Genomic DNA, 24,953 nt, shown 5'->3' with positions numbered 1-24,953 from the left:
CCTTTGGTTCTGGCATTCATGTGGATGTTACTTGGACACACACCACCTATCTAAACTTTGTTACACATTAAGTACACCTCTTCGTGCCAAAAGTATTTCCTGACATCAGTGGCCTCTTTTAGAAAGATAATGTACCCTGCCACACTACAAAAATTGGTCATGAATGGTTTGAGGAATATGAGAGTGTTCAAGGTATTGACTTGGCCTCCAAATTTCATAGATCTCAATCCAGTCAAAACATCTGTGGGATGTGCTGGAAAAACAAGTCCAAGTCATGAGGCAACTTACAGGACCTGCTGCTATCGTCTTGGTGCCAGATACCACAGAACACCTTGAGAAATCTTGTGGAGTCCATGACTTAATGGGTTTTTTTGGCAGCACGAGAAGGACCTACACAATATTAAGCAGGTGGTTTTAATGTTATGGTCGATGGGAAAAAATGAAACAAAGCTGTACATGCAGCTTTGAAACAACATGCATAACCAAAGAATCAGACTTGCTAATACTGGTACTTACCCTAACTACAAACACAGGACACTTTACTTTGTTGGTAGATGTGCGGACAAACTTAGTGGTCACAGCATTCAGAGGATTGTTAAGCATCCCAATGGGAGGAACCAACTACAAAAGGAAAACATTTTTTTTTTTTTTTTTACAATATACACACACCTACTTCCTTCCAATTTAATTTCACAATATCAGTTGCCCCAACAAGAGGCATAAAAATACATTCAAAGATATAGATGCAAGAAATGAAGTAGTAAAGGTCTCATAATGGAGCACGTGAGAGATATATAATTCATTTGCTTGGAAAAAAAAAATATCACTCACATCATTATAGTACCCGGCGTCTGGTTGGATGGCTCTCATGTCTCTCTGATCTCTCTGCCATACGCGATTCTGAGAAAAGAAACAGTTTTATGTAGGAAACTTTGAGGCCTAAATCTGGTTTAACGTTACAAAAGAGGCCACTAAAAGTCAAGTTATCAAAAAAACACATGGTTATATTCAGAAACGTGTTGGGTACAGAATCCCGGCAGTCAGAATACCGACAGCGGCATCCCGAAGGGAAGTAGCCTAACCCTAACCCTCCACCCCCGCAGCTTAACCCTAACCCCTTCCCCTAATACACAGTTGGGATTCCGGCACCGGTATTCTGAGTACAGGCAACCCGACAGCCGGGATGGTGACCACATCCCTCAGTAACAAGGCTAGACAATAACACTGTTAAAACCACTTGCTAAAGGCAATTCGGACAGACCCAAGTAGGTTTTACTATGAACGGTGCCAGAACATTTTAAAAAGGCAAATGCCTGACTGAACATTCAGACAGAACCATAAATAAGAACCTCACCTCCAGGTACTTGATAACAGAAGGATTGTAGTCTATTGTCTTGCGATTCACAGCCTTCCGCATGCGTTTGCCATCGAAGGTCAGCTGTTGCATGGCTTGCTGTTGTGCATAATCGGGACGTTTGTAGAAAAGCTGGCGGGGAGCCTGGTGCTGGAAGCGCGGCATGTGGAAGAAGCGTGGTGGGGAACCAATCTCAGTCGCCATTGTGATGTTCAGAGTGGGCAGGAAGAACCTTAAAATTAACAAAAGGACACATCATGTGAAAATATCAAGTTTTTTTGTGTTTTTTATTAAAAAAATATCTAGGAATGCATGCTACTGTAAACATAACAGCTATTGGAATATTCATTTATTAGTGGAAAAATTCCATAAAGAGAAATAATCACTGGGGAAGTGATTTCCCCCCCCCCCCCCCCCCCCCCCCATATCCTTCGGTCTCTTTTTTAAAAAAAAAAGTAATGTTGATTTGGATGCTTCATGTTGTCCCGTTTCCAGGACTATTGTCTCTTACCATTGTATACTGTTGATTGGACATATCTGTATATTCTTGCAATAGAGATAGTTTAAAAAAGAAAAGTAATAATTGTAGCTTGAGGCTCACGCCCAGGGGCAGAAACAATTGGATAGTTCCCATAGCCCATTACTTACTGAATTCCCCCCGTAGGCTCTGTTTAAATAGAGGAGTGATTGCATGGAGGAGTAAAGAACACAATATACAATATAAACAATTTGCAGTAGATTAAGTGCAAAGTCCTGTGCAGGGCTCTTCATAGCATAAGGATAAGAGTGTCCCCCCAAAATATCATATATGAGAAAGATAGTTATATCATTAAATTGATACTATAAAAAGTAGTCTTCATCAATCTCTTCCACATCCTTGTCAAACGTCAAATAGAAATATAAAAATGATATAAGCCTCTGCCAAGGCAAGCTACTAAGAGTTGCTTCTATAGGAAAATGTCCATCTGTATGCCTTGTTTTTGCATTTCATGGTATGCCGGTAGGGTAAATTAATTTGGTACTATAGTTGCAGAAATAACATTTAGGTTAAGTTGTACCAAAAGCACTGACCCTAGTAGTAGTATACAAGACTTGCAGAAAAATCCAAAACTTTATTCACAAAATGTTTGGTTCAGTCAGAGCCTATAATCCTCCATACTGTTTCAGCATTAACGCTTTTTAATACAGAAAAGAAAAAAAAACAAAAAAAACCACACACAACTAAACCATCTATGGGGGCTATTGAAATGTTGCCGAGGCCCACGACAGAGCAATTCAACTGTGATTGGTGCAGGCATTTCTGCTTGCCCCCTCCTGAGCTGGGCAAGCAGAAACATGTGTTAAGACCTGGTTTTGGGTGCCCTAATCAGGACTTTAGACAGATTTCGCCGTTTTAGGCAGCTAAACCCGGTCTACTTAAGCACAACAAGAGCAATAATTAGAGCACCTTAAAAAAACAATTGAATAGACCCATACGAGTCACAAATTTTGTAGTCCTACCTTAAAGCTGTACACATATAGAGATGCATTTTAATAAAAAATTGGAACAATTATGCAGACAAAAACAGAACAACTTTTCCAATTAGTATAACCTTAAAGGGGCCTACCCATTAGACAACCTGAAAAACTGAACGTCTAGTGTTCAGTCCTTCAGGTCGCCTAGGTGCGGTGACCGCATTGAACGGCGTTCACTGAACGTCATTCAGTGCAGTAGACAGACCTATCTGCGAACATGTGCAATCTGAAGATTGCCATCAGGTTGACGAACATGTTCCACATATAGACGGCGTCGGCAAGGAACCAGCGTGCATCGCTGGTCCCTGCCGGCTATCCATTAGACGACTTTCTGAACGTTCCGACCAAAATCTCCTGGTTTTTTAGAACGTTACTCCTAAACTATATATACATACATAGGATTTCCAGCAATCAACAAAACCATTTTTAACTTTAGGTTGGCTGGGAAGAAAAGTGCAGTCTCCATTGAGAAAAACGACAAGTTGGCAACCAGGAATGGATTAATAAATCAACATGTTCTGCTGTCAGAATATGCAGATTGTTTATAACAGTTTAATGGGGCTCATTCATATACAGTACAATGAATTGCCCCAATTCTGCTGCCACAGGGGAAGTCAGACAAGTTTGAAATCCTCGATTCTCGAATCCAAGCCGTAAAATGATCGGGATAGGAGCCATTTCATGCTTTTGACAAATTACACAGGTCTGCGATGAAAAAGCTTTTTTTAAATTTGTGATACTTATAGATTTTTGGCTTCTGAACACGAAAATGACTGCCAGTTTTGCATATCACATGTTTTTCTGCGAAACGTGTATTTATGAAGTCGTCATTTTTTTAAGCAATAAATGAACTCTGCCTACATTTATTATAAAACACTGTCTTAAATGAATTCAGTCGGTAGTATAGAACGTTGCAATTCAGTTCTCGTCATAAAACTTCCCTCCGCCCAGTGCCAGATTAAGGTCCATATGCTTCTGGAGCTGAAATTTACAAAGGGCCTTTACCCCATACTGTCTAAAAGGAACATTGCGCGCGCACACACACCACAACTACAAGGTGAGCTGGCGAAGGTGGAACCAAATACAACAGATGCAACACAGTTTTGCCCTGTGCCGGCTCATTTTAACCCCTGCCTACCACCACATACACAGTACACACCACTCATACAGAAAAGTGATTTCAAAATTTTTAGGCAATGTCAAGGACCCAAACTACAAAAATGGTAAGGGAAAAGCTTAATAGTTACAGAATCCTTGGCTGCAATATGAGTTTTAAGGTAAATTTTTTGAATTCCCATATTGAGCATCTCCCGAATAATCTCGGAAACTACAGTGAAGAACAAGGTGAACGGTTCCAAGACATTAAAAAATGGGATTTTGGTACCTACGGGTAAATCCTTTTCTCTGATTCCACAGGGGACACTGGAGGTGCTTACGCTGGGGTATAGAGGCGTGGATAGCTGGAGCCGGCACTTTAAACAATTTAGAAGTGTGAAGCTCCTCCCCCTCTATGCCCCATCAGCCCTCAGTTTAGAAAATGAAGACAGAGGAGATGGAGAACAAGCGGAGTAAAAAGGAGAGAAGAACACACAATAACTGAATCATACAACATATGGAACAAGCCGAACAGGCAGGCTGAGCGCTGAGGTGGGCGTCCAGTGTCCCCTGTGGAATCAGAGAAAAGGATTTACCGGTACGTACCAAAATCCCATTTTCTCTTTCATCCACTAGGGGACACTGGAGGTGCTTATGCTGGGGACGTCCCAAAGTTTTCCCCACGGGCTGGTGCGCTCTGCGGCGCCTGCAGAACAAGGCGGCCAAAACGGGATGCCGAAGTAGCAAACGTATCAAATTTGTAAAATCTGACAAACGTGTGAACTGAAGACCAAGTGGCCACACGGCACAATTGTGACGTGGAGGCTCCTCTACCGGCCACCCATGACGCACCCACAGAACGTGTGGAATGAGCAGAAATGGACGAAAGAGGCTGACGGCCAGCACTAACACAAGCCTGATGAATAGTCAGCCGAATCCAACCTCCCAAAGTCTGCTTAGACGCTGGCCATCCCCTCCGAACATCATTGAGGACAAAAGGCAACCCAGACTAACGGATGGACGCTGTCCTGGCAATAGAGATGCGGAGAGCCCTAACCACATGCAAGATAGAAGAACCTAGAAGATTGTGTCAGAGTCCTCCACCAACGATGGTACCACAATATGCTGATTGATATGAAAAGCCGACAACTTAGTGAAGGAAAGCGGCTACCGTACGGAGTTCCGCCCTATCAGCATGAAACACAAGGTAAGGTGGCTTATAGGACAGAGCACCCAATTCCGAAACTCTACGAGCCGAAGCGAGAGCCAGGAGGACAGTCTTCCCAGACAGGTACTTAGGATCAACCTCCTCCAAAAGGTTCAAACATGGGCGACTGAAGAAACAGAAGCACTAAGTTTAGGTCCCAGGGAGCTATTGTAGGTACAAAAGGAGGCTGCACGCGCAAGACCCCTTGAAGAAACGTCTGCACCTCAGGAATGAGGGCCAATTCCTTTGAAAGAAAATGGAAAGGGCAGAAAACCTGCACCTTTAAAAGGTTCCCAGACGAAGGCCAGAACCCAGACCGGTCTGAAGGAAAAACCGAAACCGGGACAAATGAAAAGTCAGACGGAAGACCCCGACTGGAAAACCATGATATAAACACGCCAGATGCGATGATAATTCACAGCCGAAATTGGCTTCCTGGTGCATAGCATGGTGGGAATAAGTGTCTGGGATTCCATTGCGTTTTAGGATATCGGTTTCAAGAGCCACCCCGTTAAACGTAGCTGCGCTAAGTTGGGGTGTACGAAAGGGCCCTGCTGTACAAGCTCCGGGCGCAGGGAACGGATCATCTGACAATAGGAACAGAAAGTCCGAGAACCAACTTCTCCGAGGCCAGTTCAGAGCCACGAGAATTACAGAGGCTGACTCTTGTTTCATCCTTTTTAGAAGACTAGGAAGAAGCGGAATCGGAGGAAAAAAGGTAATCGAAGTTGTAGACCCACGGACTTGTCAGAGCATCTACTGCTTACACCTGCGGATCTTGAGTTCTTGACACACATACTGGGAGCTGACGATTCAATCGTGATGCCATGAGGTCCACCTGAGGACATCCCCATCAACGTATCAGCGTGTTGAACACGTCTGGATGAAGCTTCCATTCCCCGGGATGGATATCCTGTCGATTTAGGTAATCTACTTCCCAGTTGTCCACACCAGGGATGAATAACGCCAACAGGATTATTGGTTCTAGGCCCACCGGAGGATCCGAGTTACTTCTCGCATAGCCATGCGACTCAGAGTCCCTCCTTGGCGATTGATGTAAGCGAAGGCCGTTGTGTTGTCGGACTGAACTCTTACCGGACGAGCCTTTAGAAACTCTGTTGCCTTTATCAGAGCATTGTAAATCGCTCTGAGGGCCAACACCTTTATGGGCCACTTCTGTTTTAGAAGGGACCATCGACCCTGAAAATGATAATCGAGGACTACTGCTCCCCATCCTCGAAGGCTGGCATCCGTTGTTACGATGATCCAGTCCCACACTCCGAATCTTCTGCCCGCTAACAGATTGTGTCCACCAAAGAAAGGCCACTCTGGCAACTGGGCTCAGACGGATCTGTAGATGTAGAAGCAGATGGGACCCTGACCCCTGTGCTAGCAGGTCCAGCTGAAACACCCTGGAGTGGAACCGGCCAAACTGTAGTGCCTCGAAAGCAGCTCCCATCATCCCCAAGAGACGCAGACAAAGCAGCATTGATACCTTCTTTGGTCTGAGGACCAGCTGAACTAACAACCGGATATCCCTGGCCTTGTCCGTTAGAAGAAAAATCCTCTGTGATTCTGTATCCAATATCATGCCCAGAAACAGAAGTTTCTGGAACGTATTGAGATTCGGCTTCTTGAAGTTGATTATCCAACCGTTTTGGATTAGAGTGTGATATGTCAGTAAGGCATGATGTAAGAGAAGAGATACCGATGGAGCCTTGAGTAACAGGTCGTCCAAATAAGGGGTTATGTTCACTCCTGATGACCGAAGGAGGGCGATCATGACTGACATGAGTCTGGTGAAGATGCAGGGAGCAGAGGATAACCCGAACAGCAATGCCCGAAACTGATAATGATCTTTCAATATGGCGAAGCGCAGAAAGGCCTGGTGTGGTTCCCAAATGGGAACATGGAGATAGGCATCCTTGATATCCAGGATAGTAGAAACTCCCCTGGTTCCAAGCTCGCTATGACTAACTGCAGAGTCTCCATTTTTTAAACAATACATCTTCAGATACAGAATCAAGGACTTGATGTTTAAGATGTGCCTGACCGAACCATCCGGTTGGGCACTACAAACAGGTTTGAGTAAAATCCCATACCTCGTTGATGCTCCAGACCTAACACATATGATACTATTAGAGACTGGATTGCCTCCTGTAGAACCCTCTTGTCTGCAGGTACTGGCAGACTCATAGTGCAGAACTGAGGTGGAGGGGGGGACCTCAAAGTCTATTTGGTACTCCAGGGAAATTAGTCTCCACGGTTCTAAAGAGGTCTGGTTCCGAACTTGTTGAAATTTCTGCAAGCCGGCTCCCTCCACAGGGGACCCCAGGTGGGACGGAAGACCGTCATGCCACCTGTTTCTCAGCTGGTTTAGGCTCCCTTCGACAAGCAACAGTGTGTGGTCGACCTCTACCTCAGGCGCTTCTTGCTTGCGTGGGAGCACCTCTGGCTCTACCACAAGAGGAATGTGGCGCACAAATGAAATGAAGGTCCAGTGTAAGATTTTCTGGGAGCTGGAGCAGTAGACGGGAGGAAAGAAAACTTACCCCCCCAGTGTCCAATTTCCGGGCCAAAAAGCAAGTCACCAATGAATGGTGAACACTCCACCGCACGCTTGGATTCTGCATCTGCTTGCCAAGCGCGCAACCAGAGGGCTCTGCGGGCCGTCCCTAGAGGCTTCTCCCAGGTAAACTGCAGACTCACGTATGTGTGCTAGTAGACGTAATTCTGCTCTGGAAGGACTTGGGTCCAAACCTGTATCAACTGGTCAGCCCGGCAAACCACAGCCCTGTTAACCCAGGCGGTAACAAGGGTAAGTCTATGTTGAGCTTCCACTGCAGTATAGTCTTTTAGTACAGTAGCTCCTGTACTAGAAGTGGTGTTTTCTTAGAGACGGAAGATTGACGCATCTACATGAAGAGACGTTTCCCACTTTTCCAACATGGACGATGGAAAATGATAGCTAGCCGGAAACAGACGTGGAATTTTGAACTGCTTATTCGGCTGTTTCCAGGTCACAGAAAGCTTCTGTGACAACGGAAAAACAGCCGGGTACATGAACTAATTCACACTCTGGGACGCAGGAATCATATCCTTAGGTAAAACAAGACATATGGTAAGAACTTACCTTTGTTATCTCTGTTTCTACGAAGTCCATAGGGTCCACAGGGTGACCTTGGGGTTTAGCTGGATCCTGGATCCTCGGGCACCACGGAGTTAAAGCTTTCAGCTGCTCCCAGGATGCACTTGGGTCCAACCTCCCCTATACCCCGCCCCCGAGCCACAGGCACCTCAGTTGGTAAGCAGCCCAGGCCGGAGGAGGAGACGAAACAGAGAGAAGGAAGACTGGAACACACAAGAACCATACTCACAGAAATGGGAGACGGAAAACCGGTGACCAGTCACAGCCCATATGAAGCCAGGTGCGTCAGGGCGGGTGCCCTGTGGAGACTATGGACTTAGTAGACACAGATAAGAGATATGGTAAGAACTTACCTTTGTTGTTTTCTACTTCAGGGTCCATAGGGGTCCACAGGGTGACCTTGGGGATGTCCCAAAGCAGTCCAACTAAGGGCGAGGACGCTCCTGTGCTGATAGGAGAACCTGGCGCCCAAAGAATGCATCCTGAGAGGCAAAGGTGTCAAACGCATAGAACCTCAAAAATGTCTGAATGGAAGACCAGGTGGCCGCCTTACAGAGCTGAACAGCAGAGGCGCCACGTCTAGCAGCCCAAGAAGGGCCCACAGACCGAGTGGAATGAGCCTTAACAGAGGCTGGAACAGGTAAACCCTCCTGCATATAAGCCTCAATAATAACAGAACGAAGCCAACGGGCTAGAGTCTGTTTGTTGGCAGGCCAACCCCTCTTGTGAAAACCAAAGAGGATAAACAAAGAATCCGACTTCCTCACAGAACTAGTCCGGTCCACATAAACCTGGAGTGCACGGACAACGTCTAAGGAAGTCTCCCCAGCCGAAAGATCAGGCGACTGAAAGGCTGGTACAACAATTTCCTGATTAATGTGAACCTGGAAACCACCTTAGGCAGGAAATCAGGACGAGTGCGAAGCACCGCTCTGTCCTGATGAAAAATCAGAAAAGGGGGACGACAAGAAAGTGCCCCCAAATCTGAAACCCTCCTGGCAGAAGCAATTGCCAAGAGGAAAACAGTTTTAAAAGTTAGCCACTTGAGCTCCACTGACTCCAAGGGCTCAAAAGGAGGACCCTGTAAGGCCCGAAGAACCACCGCCAAATCCCACGGGGCCACAGGTGGCACAAAGGGAGGCTGGATTCTTAAAACTCCCTGGAAAAAGGTGTGTACGTCCGGCATAGCAGCGATCCTGCGCTGGAACCACACCGACAGAGCAGACACGTGCACCTTCAGTGAGGAAAGACGTAATCCTAAGTCCAAACCCGACTTAAGGAAAGCCAAAATACGCGAAACCCGGAACACCTGGGGATCATATTTTCTGGCCTCGCACCACTGAAAGTAAGTGTGCCACACTCTATGGTAGATCCTCGCGGAAGCAGGCTTGCACGCCCTCAGCATGGTGGTAATAACGGAGCTAGAAAAGCCCCGAGACCTCAGGACGGCTGTCTCAAGAGCCACGCCGTCAAAGATAGTCGACCCAGATCCGGGTGAAGACAGGGCCCCTGAGACAACAGGTCCCGCCGTTGAGGTAGGAGGAACGGAGCGTCGATGGACAAGCTCCGCATATCGGAGTACCACGGCCTTCTGGGCCACGCTGGGGCCACCAGGATCAGTGTGCCTCCGTCCTGTTTGAACTTGCGCAGGACCCGAGGCAGCAGAGATATTGGAGGGAACAAGTAAGCCAGTTGAAACAGCCATCTCTCCGACAGCGCGTCTATCAGACTTGCGCCTGCGTCCCTTGTCCTTGACCAGTACACGGGCAGCTTGTGATTGTGACGGGACGCCATCAGGTCCAGCTCTGGCAGCCCCCACTTGTCCACGAGTAGTTGGAATACCTCGGGATGAAGCGACCATTCCCCGGGATGCACGTCGTAACGGCTGAGGAAGTCTGCCTTCCAATTGAGGACTCCTGGGATGAAAACTGCCGAGAGAGCTGGAAGATGGCGCTCTGCCCAAGCCAGGACGCGGGACACCTCCGACATCGCAGCTCGACTGCGAGTCCCTCCCTGGTGATTGATGTACGCCACCGTGGTGGCGTTGTCTGACTGCACCTGAACGGCCCTTCCGTGAAGAGCGGTGCCGGACGACTGCAGGCCTCTGTATACTACCCTCAGTTCCAGGATGTTGATGGGAAGAATCGCTTCCTCCGCCGACCAACGACCCTGAAGTGACAAGGGAGCCTGTCACCGCCCCCCAACCCCGGAGCCTGGCATCTGTCGTGAGCAGAACCCATTCCGGGATCCAAAAGGGGCGCCCCTCTAGGAGATGAGCTGTCTGCAGCCACCAGGCTAGGGACAGACGCACCTCCGAGGACAACACCAGCATCTGAGAGCGGATCCTGTGTGGCAATCCGTTCCATTCCGAAAGAATCAGCCCCTGCAGGGGCCTGGAATGGAACTGGGCAAACTCCACCATGTCGAATGCCGACACCATGGACCCCAAAACTCTCATCGCTGAGTGCACCGACACTCTGCCCCTGCTCAGACAACTGTGAATCCGCAGCTGTAAGGAGGAGACCTTCTCTGGAGTCAGAAAAATCCGTTGCTGACGAGAGTCCAGCAGGGCCCCCAAATGAACCATCCGCTGTGATGGGATGAGGGAGGACTTCTTCCAGTTGATCAACCAGCCGTGCGCCTGTAGACAAGCGACCGTCAGGTGGAGATGCTGGATCAGTACCTCCGGGGAGCTTGCCAGCAAGAGGAGGTCGTCTAGATACGGTAGCAGCAGTATCCCCTGGCTCCGAAGGTGAGCCGCCATGACAGCCATCACCTTGGTAAATACCCTTGGTGCCGTGGAAAGACCAAAGGGTAGAGCCCTGAATTGGTAGTGGTTGTGGAGAATAGCAAACCGCAGAAACGGTTGGTGCGATGTTGCTATAGGCACATGGAGGTAGGCGTCCTGGATATCCAGGGAGACCACATAATCCCCCGGTTCCATCGCCAGAATGATGGAACGCAAAGTTTCCATCCTGAATTTGGGAACCCTGAGAAACCTGTTCAGGGACTTCAAATTGAGGATGGGGAGATGAGAGCCATTGGGTTTCTGCACCAGAAACAGCGTAGAGTAATACCCCATCCCACGTTGAGACTGTGGTACGGGTATAATGACCCCCGCCGTCAGCAAGGCCTCTATGGCTTCCTGAACCTGCAAGGCCTTGGTTTTGTCCGGAGAAGGACTTGTGCAAAAAAACTGGCAAGGCGGCCTGTGCCGAAAAGACAGGGCGTACCCCTGGGAGACCACTTCTCGCACCCAGGCATCCGTGGTGGTATTGTGCCAGCACTGGGCGAATTGAAGAAGTCGGCCTCCCACTCTGGGGTCCCCCAGAGGGAGGCCCGTCCCATCACGCAGAAGGCTTATCTTCTGGCTTGGAAGAAGGGCGCCTAGCACTCCAGGCTTGCTTCTTTGGCTTTGAGGCGGTCTTGGTTGCGGACTGCCTCGGGAAGGACTGACCCTTCGCCTTGCCCTGAACCCGAAAGGCCGAGCTCCGGACCTTAGCAGGTGTAGTAGCTGAAGGGAGGAAGGCTGACTTGGATTTCGCCAGGGTATCTACTATTTTGTCCAGGTCCGGACCAAATAGTAATTCTCCATTAAAAGGTAAGGCCTCCAAGCCTTTCTTTGAATCCGCGTCTGCTCTCCAAGACCGCAACCACAAGGATCTACGAGCAGACACTGCAGCCGCCGAAACCCTAGAGGTCAACAGGCTAGCTTCTCCAATGTAGGAGGCGGCATCTCTCATCTGTCCTAACAACGCCCTCTGGACGTCAGGAGCTTCATCCGTAAACGCGTCCTCCAAGGCGTTGGCCCACCCCTCAATGGCCTTGGCCACCCAGGAGATGGCCATGGACGGCCGGGCTACAGCCCCTGAGAGAGAATAAATAGACTTTAAACAAGTCTCCACCTTCCTGTCCGTAGGATCCTTCAGCGAGGATATAGACGGCAATGGCAAAGTAGCACTCCTGATGAGGCGTGTTACATGGGAATCGACTGCAGGCGGAGTTTCCCATTTCTTACAATGCGCCTCCGGGAATGGATAATTGGACGCCAAGCGTTTCTATGGCAGGAAAAGCTTACTGGGTGTCTGCCAGGCCACCGCCATGTGATCAGTCAACTGATCAGACAAGGGGAACGCTGCAGAAGTAACCTTAGCTCTTTTAAAACTAGGATACCTCGACTTGGGAGCGGGTGCCTCATCCTCAATCAGAAGAATGGCCCGCACTGCCTTAACCAGAGCCCGCACATTGATGGAAGACTTAGTATCTACCTCCTGGACTGAGGCATCTGAGGCCGAGTCATCCTGCACCTCACCATCATCCGAGGACACCTCAGAATCCGGAAGATGCGCAGCCTGCGCCATGACTGAGCGTTTAGACGCCCTGGAGGGCACGTCACTGCGCAACATCGACTGAAAAGCCGAAGATGTTGCCGCCAAATCTTGGACAGTGTGGGAAAGCGCATCCACCCAGGGTGGAGGAGTTGCCACAGGAGCCTGAAACTGCACCACAGCCTGCTGTGCCACAGGGGTGGACTGAATATACATTGGCAACCCCGCATAGGGACCAACAGGCTGAGACCCCGGGGGAGTCTGCAATAATTGTGGGACACCCGGAGAATGGGGGATGGCAGGCTGGGGCAACGCCCTAGTAGGGGCGGCAGCCGGGACCGACAGACTGTCCGCGATGGACACCAGCACCTGGGAAAACATCGCCCATGGTGGCTCCTGCGACATGGGAGGTTTAGACATACCAGGGAGCGCCTGGCACCGTCCGTCCTGTGACAAATCCTCCCTATCCACTCCTGCAGAACAGCGCCTGCAGGAGAACAATACTGGAGCCCCGGAGTGCTCAATCTCCTCCTCGGACATGACGTTGGAAGAAAACGTGCGCACTCATCCGTGTGCTGGACAACAGCCCACAATATGGCACCGTGTAGCACACAACTGTATGTGACGGACCTCACCAATACGTGATCTATATAGGCGAGGTCAGTAGAAACACCCTTCCCCCGCACACCTGTAGGGCTTGTAGGAGAAGGAAAGGGATAGGTATAGGCTGACAGTAAGTAGAAAAAAGACACAGACAGGCAGCACTAGCAAAAGTCACATACCATGCAGGAAGATATACTCACTGCACCTTTCCACTACAATCAACCTCCCAGATTCAGTGTCTGGGAGGGCTATAGTGCTGTGTACACTGTCCTTGTCGGGGGAGAGGTACACAGGGGGACCGGTCCACGTGCTCCCTGAGAGAATCCACGCTGCCACAGAGAAAATGGCCGCTGGAGACCTCAGAGGAGGAGTGGCCGTGTAACTGCAGCTCAGCGACGCCAGACTCAGTGCTGAAAGGCGCGCTGAGCTGAGGGGAGGAGCCGCTAGACAGGGAAGGCTTCCTCCCCTGGCTAGCATATTAACCCCCGGGTTGCCGGCATCCCGCTTGCCGCGATATTAACCCTGGTGGTCTAGTGGTCTGGCGGGGTATGCCTCCGCTGGAGGGAGGGCCCGCCGCCACCGCCCCCGGTCTGTCCCCTAGACCGGGGGCATGGGACTGCATTTGAAAGGAACCCGCGCACCGCCGCTAATCAGCGGTGCGCGGCTTACCTGATCTCCCCGGCGTCTTCCGGCAGCAGTCCCGGGGGAAACCAGAGTCCGGCTAGTACAGACTCTGGCTTCCCCCGCCGCGATCCCCAGTTCAGTGCTGGCGTCGCGGCGCCAGCAGGGAGAAGGAGCGGCAGCGTGGGCGTCTGTACAGACAGCCAAGCGCTGCCGCTCTGGAGAAAAACTGAAGTAAAAAATAAATAAATTTAACAAAGTTAAATAAAAAATGAAAAGCTTTAGGGGGCTGCTCCTGCAGCCCACCCCGCAGGGTGACCCGACTCCGGCCGGGCACCATCTAAAACTGAGGTGCCTGTGGCTCGGGGGCGGGGTATAGGGGAGGTTGGACCCAAGTGCATCCTGGGAGCAGCTGAAAGCTTTAACGCCGTGGTGCCCGAGGCTCCAGCTATACCCCAAGGTCACCCTGTGGACCCCTATGGACCCTGAAGTAGAAATTGAGGATATAACTGACTGCCAAAATTAGAGATTCCACCCCGGGAGAGGTGGACTCTAACTCCAGTTAATGGTGTGAATTGGAGGGGACAGACACCGCTGTACCCATAACCTGTACCACGGTGTCTAGAGATCTGTTTAACCCAGCCACCCAGGGAGGAAATAGACGCAGATATGCGTGTACTGATACCAATATTGAGACCTGCGTGCCTCAGCTAACTGTGACGTTAAGTCCGTCATAACTCCTACCATGTCAGCGACCCATGGAGGTGAGTAAGTAACAGCCATAGATGGCTCCATTGTTATACAAGCGTCACATAACGTGGACCCAGCGGCATACGTGTTACACTTAGAACAGACAAACAACTTTTGAGAAGCCTTTGTTCTGCTTGACATTGATACACAGTCACTCAGAAGGACACACTGAAAACATAAGGCTGGTCTGGGACACAGAGGAGGAGATACACCCCACTCCCCTCCCACAGATTAGACTCCCTGCACTTTCTCACAGCCTTCTGTACCAGGGATGTAGGGCTAATGGTTGTGCAGGAGTTCAGCCTTCTGTAGCCATGCAGCTGCACTCTGCCTTCAGGAGGGAGAGAATGCGGGCATTAAGTTTTGCAAAATATGGCAGGCACGCTGTTTGTAACAGCTCTGTGCCTGAGCAGTGTGAGAGAGACCGCGCTGGTAGCTCCGCCCCCCGTCCTTATCAAGTCTGTCTGCAGTCTAAAATGGCTGCCCCGTCTAACGGAGGAGCTCATTGTGCAGGACAGACTCAGCGTAGTCTGGAATGTTCAGCCCCCTCCGTCCCTCTGCAGCCCTTAACGGCGAGCAGGGACTGATTACAGCTTATCCGGCTGTCTCTTGTATGCCCCCGCCTGAAGCAGTGCTATACTGGGTGGCGAGCGGGCGGACAGCAGGCGACGTGCGCCAGGGGGGGGTGCAGGTCGGAGTTCAGCCCCGCAATGCAGGCCCCCTCCGTCCCTCTGCAGCCCTTAGCAGCGAGCAGGGACTGATTACAGCCTATCCGGCTGTCTGAATGCCCCCGCCTGAAGCAGCGCAGCAGCGCTATGTACACACTGGGCTGCCGGGCGGCAGGCGACGTGCGCCGGGGGGGGTGCAGGTTGGAGCGCTCCCCGGAGGCTCTCTCAGCATGCAGAACACTCTTCTTCCTATTAGAGCTGTGCTGTGGCGATAAGGAGTTGTCAGTGCTTTTGTAATAAGCGCTGTGCACTCCTTCCTGTTCTACGAACAACAGGGCGCCAGGTACCCGGACCCCACCTTTAGAGAGGTGGCGAAGGGTACCTAATATAGTGTAAAAGATGTACAAAATAAACCTAAATAACAAAAAATAATAAACATATGTGTTGCTGGATCACAGCAGATTGTGACCAGCTCCATGAGGCACATTTTCTAAACTGAAGGCTGATGGGGCATAGAGGGGGAGGAGCTTCACACTTCTAAATTATTTAAAGTGCCGGCTCCAGCTATCCACGCCTCTATACCCCAGCGTAAGCACCTCCAGTGTCCCCTAGTGTATGAAAGAGAAAGATGTAGAAAGAAGAGATACCAGGATTGTTGGGACGTCAGCATGATGGCCGACTACTGCTGGATGATACACAGACGACACAGAAAAAGCTTATAAAGCGAAAAAACGAAGTTTGAAGCCAAAAAAAAACCCCCACAAGATATTAACCTTTAAATAATTATGGTTTTGTTTCTATCATGGTTTGATTTTATTGTTAGTTTAATATGTAATTAAAACCAAAACAATTACATCATCTTCTCTTCTTCGTATTTCACAATAAATATGTCAAAAAATTTAACTTCTTGTATTTTCTTAAAACATTAAGAAACCCCCCTTATAGGTAAATGTGATGTGGTATTTTTTTTAATATACTATTTCTTGATGTACACAGGAGTATAATTAAGAATATAAGAGTATTATTAAAAAAAGCCTTCAATACATTAAATTTCGCAGACCTGTGTTATCAGATAACTAGAACACAATGAGATCTATAAATGCAGCAGCAAGATGGTGGTGCATACACCATAATTCGGGACATGCCTGATAATTGGCCCAAATTTACAATATTGTAGGGTTTATAAATAATTTGCATTTAACAGTGATAAAATTGCTACAACTACCCACACAAATTGCAATGTCACAATGGGTGACAGAGTCAGAACTGTTACCCTTTATTTATACATAAAATAAAAAGCGATGAGAGAAAAAAAAAAAAAAAAAACACCTCAATAAACATGCATTTTGTAGATGTATTGCTCTTAGATTTTCAGTCAAAAGTATGTCCACTGATATTCCACTGGCCTGAAAGTTACTAGCTGACCGAGACATTGGTATTTCTGTGGTAATACTCACAGGTCTTCACTGAAAAGTGGCGAGTGCAGACACATAAATGAAATTACCATCTCTTGTCTGTGGTCCTCGCTCCCCTAATGTGCCTCATCTGTAGCTCCTTCATATTTCTCCTCCTTGCCTGTATAATGAGGTCATGTACAGATGCCTAAGTATATGACTTTGTTCTTACAAACTCTGCCCACCAAGAAGATAGAGCTGAATGGCCAATAAGAAGCAGACTTACAGGTTAGTGTAAACCTGGCAGCTTTATCTTAAGAACCAACCTCTTGAACCAAACCACAAATTCATCCAATGCTATGTATGCCTGACTGCCACTATCAAGTCCGAAGAGGTCAGGTCTATCTTAGTTAGCATCAATATCTCAGCCCTCATCCAGTAATCAAGGTCCCTTTACAGTAGACTACAGCATGTGCCTTACATTACAGGGCAAATGTGACGGAGGGAAAAGAAAAAAACACCATGTACTAGTTTACCGTGGTGTTCCCATAATACCTATTAACAGTACAAGAGTGTTACCACTCAGTTACACCAAGAATAGTATCGTGTGCCACTGTCTTTCACCTTACTTTAAGCTCAACATGAAAGAATTTGATACATTAAACAATCTTCACCTTTGGCCTACAAAAGTACACTTAATTTTGACTGTATGGAAAGATTGTAGTCTGTTTTAGAGATTATGGGCTATTTCACACACCGTGAAAAACTGTCCAAAGATGGCCGTTGCTTTTACGGCAATCAGAGCCTTTCACATGCAACGGGCTTTAAGCCGTTTTCAATGTTGAGGTTTGTATTTTTAATGTAGTAGGCATACGCAGCAGCAGAAGGTGGAGTTGTCTGCCGGTACAAGCTCAGAAAAGCCGGTGTGTGAGAAAGGACACATAGCAACATGTACTACACTGACTTGCAGGGACGGCACGTCAGCCATCCTTGTTAGTAGATGTTCCCTGCTGTAACATGGCGATCTTGCTGTATCCGTGCTGTCTGAAAGGACCCATCTGTTTAAGTTCTTAAAATTATTACACGGCAAATAAACGGCAGTTATTTTGCCGGCCGGTGAAAACCGGTGTGTGTGAAATAGCCCTAAGTTTTACATTAAAAGTCACAATTCTATACCAAATAGCTTAATTTCCCACACAACTTGTGTATGCAATGGAATAGATATTATTCCAGCAATCTCTAAATAAAAACAGGAGAAAAAAGAAAACCCCACTGTAGCATTTCCCAGGAAAGGAGCTGACAGAGGCAGTAATCAGCAGGAGCGTGGATCAGGTAAGTTGCCTATTTTTTTTTTTTTTTTTTTTAAGGGCCCTGCAGAGGGGTGCCGAAAGCATATTCTTGCATCTGAGCCCACTACTCTAGTTCGGCCACTGCAGGTGGTGGCTTTGCTTGCCCGGGCTGCGGAGGTGTGTTCTTTCTGGGGGTTATTTGCTTGGAGAAAGGGGTTAGCTGCTCAGTAATGTGGCTGCGGGAGGATGGTTTACCTATGGTACCCAGTTAGTGGTGTGGCCATGGGGGTTGGTTGCCCGGGGCATAGGTGCTCAGTAAAGCTGCCACGGGGGAAGTCTGGCTCCTACACTTTCATCCTGGCTCCCAGGTTTTAGAAAAATTTGTCATGGATATATATATATATATATATATATATATATATATATATATATATATATATATTACACACACACACACCCCATTAAATTGTTATACAAATAGGGCTCAATTCAAATCATCGCAATGCTGAATAGCCCCGGGAGCTCCAGGAGCTATTCCATTCAGGGCACAGTTTGGTCCGACAGATGCCAGTTAAGTCGGAGAATGTGGGTTCGCGCGAATTAACCTGAGTGTTTAGCCGTGAGAACCGCCATTCTCCAACTAAAGTGCCAGCCGTAAGGCTGTTAGCGCTGGGCTAAGTCGGAAAACAACCTTACGGCCGGAACTTTTCTTAAAATTTCCTCGTACCCTCGAGGGTGCGAGAAGAAATTTTTTAGTTGGACCAAACAGTGCACTGAATTGAATAGCTCTGGAAGCTCCCTCTTTGGGTTATTCAGCATCTCGCCGATTTGATTTGAGCCCAATGATTCTGCTCCCTTATTCGGTTCTATAGCGAGTGCTCATGCGGCAAGTAGACAAGGAAACTGACCACATCTGTGACTAATTCAGGGCTTGACAAATTTTTCTAAACTCTAGGAGCCAGCTTCAAAAGTTTAATAGCCAGACCATCAACCCCAACCAAAATATTACAACTTCTATAGACCACCAAACTTGACATGCCTGTCTCCTGAGGTCAGCATGAGATGAACGGGGTGACAGAGGGGGAGATAGATAAATAGATATCTATCTATCTCCAGAAAGGCTAAGTAAATAGCCAAATGAGGGCACTCACCGCACTAGCAAAATGATGATTCAATCCGATTTAATCAGATAATATTCCACCATGATTATAGTCGACGTTTCGTCCCCTGGGGGTCATTATCAAGACAAATCACCAATGACAAGTGTCCAGCATGCTGACAGAAGGCATACTGGTTATACCCCATGAGGTCCCTTATAAAGCCTGGGGGATCAACACTAGTTCAATTATGCTAATTATGATCGGATACACAGTACAGGCACATACCTGATGGCTGAGGGGGCAGGAACACAGGACGCCTCCCTACTGGCACTATAAGCGCTGTCATCATGGCAATTAGTCACACAATCCGTGATACAACGGAGCTGCATTATTGTATGAAACACGGAACCCAGAAGTGTCTGCGCATGTCAGACAATCATCATCATAACGGTGTAGCTAGGCGACCTGTCAAGCTTGCGGGACAAGCGGCTTCCATGCGTATCACATCACCGGAAGGGTCAGCGCACGCTGAGGCTAAATCAATATAATACTGTAGCTAGGCAGTGAAGAGCGTGATTGCAGGACACTTATTGGTATACTCCTAGGTTTGGTTGCCGCTTGACTGGCTAGCTAGACATGTTGCCTAGCTACAGTATTATATTGATTTACCCTCAGCGTGCGCTGACACTTAAAAAGTTTAAAAAGTGGGAGGCACATATAGAAACTGTTGTAATTCCTACACCGTTCACCTGATTTGGATGTAATTACCCTCAAATGAAATCTGAAAGTCTGCAGTTAAAGCACATCTTGTTTGTTTCTTTTCAAATCCATTGTGGTGGTGAATAGAGTCCAAAATATGAAAGTTCTGTCAATGTCCCAATATTTATGGACCTGACTAATAAAAAAAAAAAAATTGTATATATATATACACACACACACACACTTATCCTAGCATAACTATGAATCACATGGAATGATTAGAATATTGAGGCTTTTCATACAATAGTAATGAGTATATCTATCAGTGTCTCCTATGTCCCTGTGCTAAAACACATTCTTCATCATTATAAAAGGGATTCAGGATGTGATAGCATCGATTACAAAACCGTACTTCAGAGGTACTGTGCAAACGTTTTTCTGAAATGCAATTTTTCCATGCTGGCATCAGAGTAAATGGGTCACAAAACTGGTATCCTGTGTGGACAGTGCCATGCATGTTTGAGCCGTGGACCCAGTGTGCCCAGCAAAAACAGTGTCCTGTCCATTACTGCAATTCATTAGTCGGAGCAAGGAGATAAGACACTCAGAAGTGGTTCTTGGCTACTGAATTACAAAGGGAAGATTTATGTATTTATTTAACAAAGGTCACTCTTTGGGGCAGTTAAGATCAGTCTGTGCTTATAATCTAACCAAAGATTTCTCTAGAATGCAGCACCAACATACTACTCACCAAATGCACCTTCAATGCAGTCCTGCATGTGACGCTATTATTGAAGGAACAGAAGGCGGAAAAAGTGTCAGATATAGTTGGCAAGAATAATGGTGCGTATCCACTATGCAATTAAACAAGCAAGTCGATTGAACGATAACGACAGTTATCATTCAAGTGCTTGTCAATCATCCGCAAATCGGGCAGTTTTAAGTAAAAAACGACCAGTGATGTGTGTGCCCGCTGGCCGTTTTTGACATCTATGTTCGCCCAAACATGCTGGTCAACCTGACGATAACGTCAGGTTCAGCATGTACGGGCATGATTGATGTGCCTACACTGAACGTTCAGTGTAGGCACATACATCACAGACTGTGAAACTACTGCACAATTGCAATGTCGTAATCGTGCTCTCGTTTCACAGTCTGCAAGTGGATGTGCGGCATCAGAAGAGGAAGGTATTAAAGGATTCAAAACTCCAGTGGCACGAAAACACCATCCTGAGATTGCGTTATTTTTTTGTCAAGCAACTGCCATAGGTTAAGCCGACAAGGTCATCGAGACACACACTGCTGGAGAAATCAGATTCCTCCACAGAGTATCGCAATTTATTTGGAGAAGAGATGATCACCACCTTTTCTGTCAAAAGTGGTTACCACAGCTTGATAAATAAGACTCTTTGTTGGCAAATTAATGGTTTTAAATGCAGCCATTTCTTTTGGGCACCCAAAAGCTATTCAATTATTGCAACGTTCTGACATAATAGCACACATTTCTGCTCGTAGTCTCAGGAGGTGGCAAGTAGTAATGTGTTATTAGTCGGCATTTTGGGCACCCAAAGCAGTACTCTAGACTGGTTTAGCCACTTTACATGGTTAAACCCAGTGCTTCTGGCCGCGCACTCGCAGTCTAATTGGAGAGCAATTGAATTGCTCCGATGGGCACCCATTATGTTTGGGCACCAAAAAAAACAAAATTGAAAATCGGCCCATATGCAATATATTTACCGTTTTCTTAATTTAACCTTCAACGTATAATAGAAATCACTACTTCTGCATATGTCTGTAGCATGGATTCATAGTTTATCAAAGAAAACAGATTTTATAATAGCCAAAATAATCATGATGGTTTCTCAACTATATCTTGAAGATAGTTATATATAAAACTGATCAGGGATAGTGCGACTCATTTTAAATGTTATTGGTTATTTCTCCTTCATCCACTAGGGGACACTAGAGGCTAAAGACAGTGGGTATAGAAGGTGCTGAGTGGGAGCTTGACACTTAAAATTTTAAGAAGTGACTAGCTCCTCCCCCTCTATACCCCCCTACAAACCCAGTCTTAATCTGTGCCCGAGGTGAGCTGGACGTGTATTAACACTCCTCCTCAGGTTTGGGTATTTTAGTTAAGAGCGCTGCAGTGGTGAAGTAAGGAGCTTCACTGAGGAACAGACAGGCAGCAGTTGCACTACCTGCAATAATGGAGCTGCCGGGAGGACCCGCTCACAAGTGAACGCACTTTGCCTGAGGTCCCAGACTGCCGAGACCACCGACTCCCATTAAAGGGGGTTCCACATGCTGCTGCTCACAGCGCGCATAGCTGCCCCCATCAGTCAGACCGCCGCCGGCAGCACTGCAGCTCCGCGAGTATCCCCTGGCTCCCTGAATAGCGGGGAAGCCATGTTAACTTCTACACAGGCGGTACATGCAGTAGCAGGCTGGTCTGATTAGCGGGGCAGTCAAGAGACAGACATTACAATATGTCTAAGCTATGGCTCAACAAACTGAGCACACAGCTATATAAAAAACAAATTTATAGTGTCAGAGAGCACACTTATAGTTCAAGATAAGCGCCAGATCAGGGGGGGACGGAGCCTAGTTCCAGAGTCCTGCTCCTTCCTCCCAGTGGCCCCAGCGCTTCTCTGGAAGTGTGCTGGCGGCCATTACAAGGAAGGAGCAAGGAAGGACACTGTCTACTGTTAAGAAAAACACTGCTGCAAGAAACTGGTGTAAAAAGGGGTATTACTTACAGATCAGGTTAGGCTACCAAACAAATAACCCGAGTTATTGCCAGGTTGATCCGGGTTGAGGCTCTGTGTCGATTTACCGGGCAATCTTACTCGGGTTGAGAGCAGGGTTAAAAACGGGTTGTTCCCGTGTCATGCGGCAGTGTAAACGGGTGCTACCCTGCTTATTTGACCCGGCTAGCTCCGAAAGATGCTGATTGGAGCTTCTGGGGCACCGGCAGATGTAATTTGTCATTGCCCTGCAGAGAGAGATGCACATGAAGCCATCGCTTGCATGCCTAACCTCCAGCACCACAGCAGCCTGACCAGCAGCCACAAAAGAAGGCAGGCACACAGCCTGCCATAGCCTGCACCACAGCCTGACCAGCAGCCACAAACGCAGGCTGATACACAGCCTGCCACAGCCAGAACAGCAACCTGTAGCAATGCTGTAAGCAGTCCCCACCACTCTCTTGTGTTGCCTTTTGTGACCATCTTTGTCAGACCTTAAAACAGACCATTTTTAATGACTTCTATAGAGAAAAGCAGGGATTACCCGGGTTCAGTGTAAACGGGGCAAACCCGGGAATAACCCGGGTCGAGTTGCAGTGTAAAAGTTGTCTGAAGCAGAGTTCGACCCGGGATTGACCAGTGTTCAAATTCCAGGGTTGGACCTGGGATTTTGGTGTAAAAGGGGTATAAGTGGGGTTTAGGCTGGCCAGGAAAGCATTTTAGCCAGTTTGTTACTACTTTAGTATAAGTGGTTACTTCCTTCTATGCCTAGTGTTTTCTGGCACTGCTAGGAGCGCTATTAGGGCAAGTGTGGCTCTCTGTATCCCAATTTCCTCTTTGTCCTTTCACTACGCTTTACTATTTGTGTGGGGTCTGTATGTATAATTAGGCTCTAAGGTGTCTCAAACAATTCATGCAATCATGCAGAAAACTTTACACAGGGGCAGTCATCTAACTCCCTATTATGTGACACAGATGGTGTGCTTGGCGTTGCTGCCTTGCAGCCCTGGGGTCGTGCGTTTGGTTCCCACTGCGGCCCTGGATGCATGGAGTTTGTGTATTCTCCCTGTAAATATTGCAATCCTGAACAACAAGCTTCAGGGATGTCATGTTCGCCATATTGGACGGCACACGTTACATACGTTATGTCCCACGCTGCCTGCTGTGTTGGAGGCTTTTCAGAAAGAGAGGGGCTTCCAGGTCAGCGGCTCTAAGATTATAAGTGAGGTCCTTCGCTAAATCCATGGGAGCTCAAAAAACATGGTTCTTTCCCATACCACTAAGCAGTGTCAGAAGGGATAGAGCCTTTATTTTCTGTATTCCGCCAGTATTGCAGATGCAGATAGAGGACACTAGTCCTACTTTACAGTGTGTCTAAAGAAACAAAGACAAGCTACTGCATTTCCTGTTTCAGAAGAGCTAAACGCTCTTCTGTTGTCACCTTGGGAACATCCAAATAAAAGATTCAGATGTCCTGGTGGTTATTATATTTTTATTCCTTTACTGCAGATAGCAGAAGAGGCCACGTCTTTGACATCAGACAGGAGATTGAAGTACAGTGCCTTGCAAAAGTAGTCACCCCTCTTTGCATGTTTTGTTGCCTCACAACCTGGAATTAAAATGGATTGTTTGAAGGAGTGCATCATTTCATTCACAGAACATCAGGGCTCGACAAATCCCGAGGGCCAGGTAGCCATGGCTACCAGATTTTGCTGCCTGGCTACTAGATTTTGCAGTGAGGGAGGAAGCAGATCCTCATCAGCTCCGGCGGAGATTCGTGCCTATAGTATTGCAGTGTTCATATGCACAAGAGTGCATTTGCTGAGTGACGCCTGCGGTGCCTCTGTCCGTCCCGGCCTGCACTGACAACTCCACTCCATCCTGGCCTGCTATGATCCCTGTTGTCTGTCCCAGTCTACGCTGAACCTCCTGTACGTCCCGACTGTCTACTGCAGCGTTTTTCAACCACTGTGCCATGGCACACTAGTGTGCCGCGGCAGTCAGCTCAGCACACTTGTACTGTAGTGTGTTTTATTCCTGAGGAGGGCAATGTAATGAGATTTATTCCTGTGGAGGCCAATGTAGTGTGTTTTATTCTTGTGGAGGCCAATATGTGGGTATATTTTCATGTGGGAGCCAATGTTTATGTATTTTCATGTGAAATGTGGTCCGTTATTATTGGAGTGTGGGGTGTGGAGCAGGGGAGCTGTGCAAAGCAGTGAATTTTACTGTATCCATTCAACTGTGTCCATTTTGTGGACTAGTATGGTGTGTATAACAGTTGCATAACTCAGCTGTACTCCTCACTGACTCCTGGGAAAAAAAAATAATTTTTGGAATGGGTGGGGGTGTAAATACGGTGGTCTGGCTCCCCTAGATTTTAGAAAAATTTGTCAAACCCTGACACAACATGCTTATAATTGAAGTTGTTTTTT

At 47.6% G+C, this 24,953-nt stretch overlaps 1 protein-coding gene across 4 annotated transcripts in view; it reads right to left on the bottom strand.

Annotated features, from left to right (window-relative positions):
* Window positions 1–24,953, bottom strand: part of WDR33 (WD repeat domain 33) — a 131,422-nt gene that overhangs the window by 79,476 nt on the left and 26,993 nt on the right. For all 4 annotated transcript variants that reach the window (XM_088479202.1, XM_088479205.1, XM_088479203.1 and 1 more), the window contains exons 2-4: window positions 1,355–1,586; window positions 832–900; window positions 517–621 (exon numbers count right to left, since the gene is read on the bottom strand). In XM_088479202.1, coding sequence (XP_088335328.1) covers window positions 517–621; window positions 832–900; window positions 1,355–1,558 — 378 coding nt within the window. In that variant the 5' untranslated portion in view covers window positions 1,559–1,586. The remainder of the gene's footprint in view (window positions 1–516; window positions 622–831; window positions 901–1,354; window positions 1,587–24,953) is intronic.

The sequence above is a fragment of the Taudactylus pleione genome, unplaced genomic scaffold (assembly GCF_031769625.1).
Source record: "Taudactylus pleione unplaced genomic scaffold, aTauple2 ptg000229l, whole genome shotgun sequence".
NCBI classification, from domain to species: Eukaryota; Metazoa; Chordata; class Amphibia; order Anura; family Myobatrachidae; genus Taudactylus; species Taudactylus pleione.
The sequence above is the reverse complement of the archived record's forward strand: the minus strand, read 5'-3'. Positions and strand labels throughout refer to the sequence as shown.